We start from the raw sequence: 8,108 nt of genomic DNA, 5'->3' as shown, positions 1-8,108 counted from the left end.
GGTCCCAGGCTACCGGCCATTCCTACATTTGTTTTTAATTGTTTCCGTTCTACATGTCATTCATTTGCATCTTGTAGGGGAGTGGAGCTTGAAATTTTTCAGAGGACCACAGTACATTTGTTAAACCATTTTATGAACACACTTTGTTAGCAAAAGCTTCTCCGCGAACTTGTAGGTAGCTTTAGCCACGATCTCCTCTAAGCATAGGCGTTCTGTGGTTTTAGGTTAGCAACAATGTAGTCAATCCACTTTTAAGAAGATGGCGCCGACACCGCCGAAAAAGCAACCGGTGTCAATATTTCCGGAGCCTTCAGTAGAGGTAACAGTTATTACAGTGCTGAGCAATTAAAAATGTCTCGAAAGACAGTGCCTCTAAGTATATTACTTTGGTTACGATTGCACTGCGTGCGCAACAAAAACAGCATGTCCAGCGGTATGCTCACTGTCGGAAGGCATGAGCTCTGGCGACTGTTTACACGCAAAAATCTATAAGCTAGAAATCTGTGGTGTATGTTACGTTAATGTAAAGCGCTCTGCCAATTTGGCTGCACTTTCTTCGCCACTTCTTAACAGCGCGCTGTGTCGCAGTAGTCCTTGTCACGCGAGTTCATTGCGGCACTGGCAATATTTGCACTGCGCGTGCAAATATTGGACATGTGAAACATGTGCTGTGTCGTCTGCTTTTGGCGGCTGCGAACGTATAAAGCCACATCTTTTTTTTTTTGTCGTTATAATATGTCTGGTGGTAATACTCAATGGTGGCAACGAAACGGCTCACTCATCACAAAATCCAGCACACGAGAAAGCCGCCCTACCAATAGAAATTTAGCACTTTACAAGTAACTGCGAACGTCTAGATGACCGCTCCGCTTCCGAACATTGCCAGTTAAACTGTTCTGATCAAAAAGCAGAAAGCTCTTTCTGATCCACGCTGTTGTTTCTAGTACACGACGGGCAATCCCTTCAGTATCGCGATGGTTGATTATTGTTGCGGGCGCAATTAACTGGGATTTTTAGTACACTGTACCCGCGTCACTGATCGGGAAGCGCAGCTCGGTGCCGTCTGCACTGCCTGTACAGAATTTCAAAGTAACAAGTGCAAGAGTGCCGTAAACTCAGAATCGGGCCTCTATTCACAAGAAAGTTGCTCAGTAAGCTGTTTGTCTTCCCTTCATTCATGTAACGAAAAGAGCATCGTCGTAGCGATGGCCACTCGCAAATGGCACTTATGGGGAAAAAGAAATAAACTGCCGATATAGGTAATGGTTCCTGTGTAGTGTTAAATTGATTAGAGGGCTGCAGCAGGCCTGTGCTGGCGCAATGAAACAGTATATGAGAGTGCTACACTCCCTGAACAATCACCTTATGCCCTTTCGATTCATTGTGCAATATGCAATGGCTCACGCCAGTTGACTGCTTCTGGAGAATCGACCCCTGCCGCTTGCAAAAACCCTCGACAACTTCTCACAAGTGCAGGCGTACACAAAACCTTTGCAACATGAAACAAACAGTTGCATGTAAACACAATAATGAAGGCGCTTCCTTAACTAGTTCGAATGAACTAGGGCATTAAAGGAACTAATTCCATTCAAGCAATGTGAATGAATCAAATGATGTTTTAAAAGGCCAATGAGCTCATGCGTTCGAAGCAATGTCTTGACTCATGCTTAGGTGCAACTCTTTGTGGTAGTGACAACTACTTTTGTGCCTGCAAATAAAGCATATATGCAAGACTCCTGACTTGTTGACCAATGGAGACACACACACACTCACGCACGCTGAAAAAGAAAATGGCAGTCATTATTCATGATGTGGACCTATTTCTGTGCAATTATGCTGCATGGTGGCAGGTAACTGAACTTGAGAGAGAGAGAGAGAGAGAGAGGCTAGACGAAAAGGCAGGGATGTTAACCAAGCTTTGGCCCATTTGGCTACCCTACTAAAATTGAGTAGCTAGTTGAAGTATGCAGGCAGAAAGAAACCTGTTGCCAGTAAAATTTTTGGAATTCATTCTTGGTAGAACTCGCTTGCAGTGGTTCGTCATGTGCATTTTCTATGTTAGGTCACCAGATTGCATGATTCACGTCTATATGCAATTCAAGGAATACCAGCTGCTTTGGTCCGGCAGTCATGGTGCTCCACTGCTGGGCACAAGGTCGTTGGTTCGATCCCCAATTTTTGCAGCTGAATTCCAGTGGGGCTGGAATGCAATACTGCACGTATATTTGAATTTAGGTACCCTGAAGAAAGAACTCGCCGCTTCAAAGTTCATCCAGAACCATCCGCTACACTGTCTCCCAGGGTCCCAATGCTGCTTTGGAATGTTAAACTCCACCAATCATCCAATCGAAATATTTGCCATCGATATGCTCTGGTGATATAAGGGTGATAATATAACTGATTATATAACTGGTGATATGTAAGGACATAATCTTCCCTGCAATATTAATCCTTTCTTTGTCTTTGTTACCTCATCACTACCTATTCCCTGTAGCTGAGGGATCATCACTGTACTCATTTGAAAGATCGGGAATAGTTTTCATGAAGTGTGACCACTTTGCACATTCTCTGGTATATGTTGTATTTTACAGCCCATTCAAGCTACAGCTATCGTAGTGATTCACCCAGGGTCTATGTTCTTGAGGATAGGACGAGCTTCCGACTCCTACCCTCATACGATACCGCATGTGATTGCAAGACCATGCCTGTCGGAAACCTCGGCACCTCATGTTGACCCAATCCTTGTTCCTGAAGTTGACATGGTAAATATCTTGCATGCGTTTTGCTGATTGGTCCTATACAGGTTCTCAAAACTGACCAGAACCCCTCAAGTAATGGATCATTTGCCAAATTCATGAAGATGGCTTCACTCTTATGCTCCACTTTTACCAAAAATTCTAGTCTACAAACTAAATGTCTAACCAAAGTGCAGAATGCTTTGGGTAAAATGTAACAGCAGCTTTTGTGTATATGGGATTTGCTTCGTAATTCAAATTTCTCTGCTTTGCTGTGGCTTCATTATCATGATATAACACGTTTTGGATCAAATTGGGACTCGTCATAAAATTTTTATTGTTGCACACAAGAACGAGTGCTTTTTTTCACTTGCTGATTCTTGCAAGTTTTCATTACTTAATAAATTCAGGATATTGTCGTTATTTCAAATCACTGGCAGAGTAGGAAGTTCTAAAAAAAGGTGACAGCACACTAATACATAACTACCGCCCTATTTGTATTTTAACTTTTTTCGGCAAAGTTCTGGGGAAAATTATCGAATTGCCTCTAACCGAATATCTAACTAAATTTAATATTCTCTCTCCATGCTAATTTGGCTTTTGTAATGGATACTCCACAGATTTGGCACTCATACATCTAACTGACCAATTAAACAAAAAATTGACGAAGGTCTATTCGGACGTTCAGTTTTAACCGATCTAACAAAGGCATTTGACTGCTTGAACCATAGTATCCTTTTTGCTAAGCTTGAGGCTATTGAGGTGGCTTGAGGTGTTCGTGATCCTGCGCTCTCACTACTAAAAAGTTACTTATCAAACAGAGTTCAGGTTCTGTCTAATGTCTATTCCAGACAACAAACCACTAAAATTGGCATTCCTCAAGGATCCATCTTAGAACCACTACTGTTTTTGATTTATATTAATGATCCACCCTGCTGTTTGTCGTCTACTAAGTGCATTCTGTACGCTGATAATACTACCATATTTGCCTCTGATAAAAACATGTCACTTCTTATTAACAAGCTAAATGCTGATCTAGAAAATGTTTTAAGTTGGTGTAATGCTAACATATTATCTATTAATGCCACCAAGACTAAATTTGTTGTATTTTCCTCACATCAACAACATTCGGCACCCTTCCCTTCTTTAACTTTTGGCTCACACACTATCTGTCCCAGTCCATGCTCATCTTTCTTTGGGATTTCGCTTGACTGCAACTTGAAATATAAAGATCACAATTCTCACTTAAAAATAGAATAGCATACAGTTTTGCATTCCAATTAAAACTCGTCCCTACTTTACACGTAATAAATTAATGTCGCTATACCACTCATTCATTCACTCTCATATTAACTACGGCATAATATGCTGGAGTAACACTTATAGCACTCACTTGGCATCCCTCCAGGTAATCCAGGACCAATCCATAGGAATTATTACAAGCAGTTCGTGCTTTGCAAATGGAAAATCACTACTACATGAAAACAACATCCTAACTATTTCAGAACTCACCAGATATAATCTAGGGATTTTATTCTACAAATATATGACTAAGGAACTACCATCGATCTGCTCATCACCTTATGACCTGATAGCTCGTAGTCACACCAGATTTGCACTCAATAATAATTTCCGTCTACCTAAAGTGCGTAGTAGCTAGTGTAAACAGACTGTGGAATTTTCCTCGGTATCATTTTGGAATACTCTACCACTTATAATCAAAAATGAAACAAAAATTTATGCCAATTTAAAAAGAACTAAAAGCATTCATAATAAGTACTTACTGATATTGTCCGTCCTTTTTTCTAATTCTGATTTTTATATTTTCATGCTCTTAGCAAGTGTTCTTATTACTCATATGCTATGAACATGTTTTGATATTACTCTTAGCTCTCATCTGTACTACTGTTGCTTTAAACATTGTATACCATCATAAGTGTCTTTAACAGGAGGTCCCAATACAGTCTTCGACTATGGGACCTCCTTATGAATACTATGCACATGTAATTTTCTGTATTTTTACCTATAAATAAATGTCTAAATTATCAAATTATAGTGTCACTTTCCTGCCTGCCAATGGATTGTTCATCATTGTCTTATAACATAATTATTACCTGCATGTTCATTGACCTCCTCCTTCTCTATACTCTTCTTTCTGTTTACTTATTTATTGTTCTCCCTTTTCTCTCTTTCCTTCTTTACAATAGTCTGCAACTATTGCTAGCTAATGTAGAAACTGCAAGGTGATATTTTAGGCCAGTATTATTAAATCAATGTTTAACATTTTCACTCAGGAGCCAGAAGTGGTGGCCACTATTGAAGAAGGGTGCGAAGTTGTCGGGAACCTTTTGGCATCGTGTTTGACTTCAGAAGGAAGGATACGCTACACCTTCCCCACTGACAAGGCAAGCGCTTTTTTTCTAGATTGTAAACACCGTCACACGCAGGCCATGGTAAAACAACCATTACATGCAGTTTTATTAACTTGTGATGGTTTAGCTTAACTTATTCCAAGTCATCATTGCTTCCTATTCATTGTTCGCTGTAAATGTTAGACAAGGTAAATATACCTGGTAGTGAAGCTTCCATAGGAGCTCATACGTTCAAAACATGGCGGTCCATTGGCGGTTCATGGGGCTTAGCGCCATCTGTATGTGGTGGGAATACTTCCGGCGGAAGAAAAAATAATGTGATGCCATGTCCGTTAAAAACAGAAGTGACGTCATTTTGTTTTCGAAGGCGCGAAATTTGTTTTGTAGACCTGCTTTTGGAGCTATATATTCAAATGCCCCGTCATTCGTCTTGATGGGCGTTTCGAGCTTTCAGCACGGAAAGTGATGCAGGAAAAGCCAGCCGTATGGTTGTCGAAATCGCACCCCTGCACAGAACGTACTTTCTTTGGAGGCCGACGAAAGCTTTAAGTGTAGAGTGCTGATCCTATCATCGGGCGCCTAGGCCATCGGCCGGCGCAGTCGCACGAAAACAACTAAACAATTATCTGGTGGTCGTAACTTGCTACTTTTGACTGAACAGGTTAAGAAACTATGAAGCTACCCGCGTCACCAAATTCAGACAAACTTCAACAAGCAAGAAAGCACAAACTTTGGGGGGGGCGTATTTCAACAGGTGAACTTTACGAGTGCGCCTTTCGGCCCAATTCAAGACGTGTATTGCATTGCGAGTGGTAGTGGCATTAACGCCACCCCCAAAGGATAGGCGCTGAAAATAAATGCATTTATTAATGATAATAAAATGGAATAAACTTGTATTTTCTTATCTCGTCACGAATACGTAAAATTGACCAAGAATTTTATTTTCGTTGAATGAATCTGTGTCTCGCTTGAATTTAAAAAACGGTTTTTTCTTTCCCAATGTTTGTTCCCTCCAAACATAGTCGCACTTCAATCGCTGCTCCCATAACCCCCATTGCTGATGTCGGTGACAATCTGTACTGAACCGCTTTTCACCCGAAGCTTCGCGACCTATTTGGATCGACCTTGTGTTAGATGCTTCGAGCTTTAATTGCAGCCTGGTGTTTGCTCTAAGGTTGATTTCATAAAATGACCTCACTTTAAAGGACATCGCCTCACGAATCTCCTGCTGCAAAAATGTTTCGAATCCTTCAAGTGTAAGCAGTGTTAGAGGCAGTTATTGAACCGATGCATGGCTCTCCTTTCGTCTCCACCAGCACACAGGAAGCTACACAAGGGGCATGGCAATGGAATGAGACCCCGGCAAAAAGCTCTTTCTTTCTTATTTTTTTAGAACGCAGCTCTTAGGCGCTCATTCCTGCGGCAAGTGTTGGCATCCCTCATAACCGAGCAAACAAGCACAGTGAAGGATGACGGCGTGAACACAGTGAAAGACAGCAACGGCAAAGAGAGCGAGATGATGAAATGGGGAGAAGGAGGCAGACAGTGGAACCATGAGGCACAAAGTGGAGGAGTAGGGTATGGCGAAATCATGAAAAGAAAAGCGTAGTGCAATGCAAAATGGACTCTGCGGAGACAGTGGTTATGAGATGACATCAGAGTAGCGTGTGTCTTCTGTATGGAAACAAAGCGCTGCATGAGTGGAGGTCTGTCTGCGGCAGCTGCTGGGAATGGGGCCACGCATCAGCCACGCGCTGCCTCTCGCGATCTCCCGATTAGCGAGGCAGTCACGCCACACTTTGCTTCATTTGCAACGTGCCGCACGAGGCAGATTATCCGCACAGGCCAATATGTCGCCAAGTAAAAACACGTACAGAGCTGCACTCAAGTTTCACATTAGGGAGTATGGTAATCATCGGTGAATTTTTTTCTTCCCAGATTCATCACTTCAATCAGCATGTGAAGCCAACAATCATTGAAGAAAGGTGTGACCTGAATTGGACTAACACTGATCGAGCACAGGAATTTTATGTTGGAGAGGAGGTAAGTACTATTTTGTTTGGTGAGATATAAATATCTTATCACATCCATCTGAAGTTGTGAACTTATTCTTGCGCGTCTTGCGTTCAAGTGACAGGGTATAGTCGGCAATGTAGTTTGACATTACAAGCGTTATTGTGGTACTTCAGAACAGCCACTATGCATAGTACTAGTAGATTTTTCTGTTGCAGCAATCCGACACGTTCAATTCATTGTAACAGGGCCAAAAATTGAACAAGTTGCTTATTGCTCGTTTTCTGTGGAAGCCACATAAACAGATACACTTCACTTAGAAGAAAGATCCAGCATCACAGTTCAGTTGCAACCGAGAAAATTCCACGAACCACGGAAGTTACGTGCAAGAAAAGTAAAAGATTGTGAAATAATCGGGGTGTAAAATTCAATGCATGGAACTAATCGTATTTTATCTAGAGCGGGGACTTTCCTTTGCAAGTGAAGCCACTGTCATTTTGTTCTCCAGATGTGTTTTCATGGTCAGGATTGTCTGCCATCACTTCATAAATTGGCTCTGCATTCCAATATTGTCATGGTCTTGTGTGGAAAGGAAGCAAGTTCACGGCTATGGGCTTTAGAGAGGATGGGAAGTTATGACTACATTTTTCATGCCATCTCTTCGACAAGTCCTTTGTTGATACAAAGGTCAGTTTGCTGAAATGAGTGCTTCCTGTGTACCACGATCATGTAGCATCATCATCATCATTGCTATTCACATCATCACATTTCACAGTTGCCACCACAAATCTTCGGCAGGTTGGCTCGCGAGTTACGAGCAAACGGAATATGCTTGCGTTCTAAGCCAAACTTGACGCTACAGCCATTGGTCTGCTCGCTGTTTCACCTTCCTGTATAATGTAGGGACGATGGCTCACCACATTGGCTGCTGTCATGTTGTCTTACAATTATGTTATATTTGCGGCCTTTCATTTTTTTTTCTTTGCAT

At 41.7% G+C, this 8,108-nt stretch overlaps 1 protein-coding gene across 1 annotated transcript in view; it reads left to right on the top strand.

The window, feature by feature from the left end:
- The first annotated feature begins 254 nt into the window (after positions 1-254).
- The window catches only part of Arp8 (Actin-related protein 8), a 53,976-nt gene continuing 46,122 nt past the window's right edge, over positions 255-8,108 (top strand). The window contains exons 1-4 of the mRNA XM_075681810.1: positions 255-319; positions 2,592-2,762; positions 5,030-5,140; positions 7,046-7,150. Of these exons, the coding sequence (XP_075537925.1) occupies positions 260-319; positions 2,592-2,762; positions 5,030-5,140; positions 7,046-7,150 (447 nt within the window). The 5' untranslated portion in view covers positions 255-259. The remainder of the gene's footprint in view (positions 320-2,591; positions 2,763-5,029; positions 5,141-7,045; positions 7,151-8,108) is intronic.

This window comes from Dermacentor variabilis, chromosome 2, assembly GCF_050947875.1.
Source record: "Dermacentor variabilis isolate Ectoservices chromosome 2, ASM5094787v1, whole genome shotgun sequence".
Classification (NCBI taxonomy): Eukaryota; Metazoa; Arthropoda; class Arachnida; order Ixodida; family Ixodidae; genus Dermacentor; species Dermacentor variabilis.
Note: the sequence above shows the minus strand (reverse complement) of the source record. Positions and strands in the feature narration are given on the sequence as shown.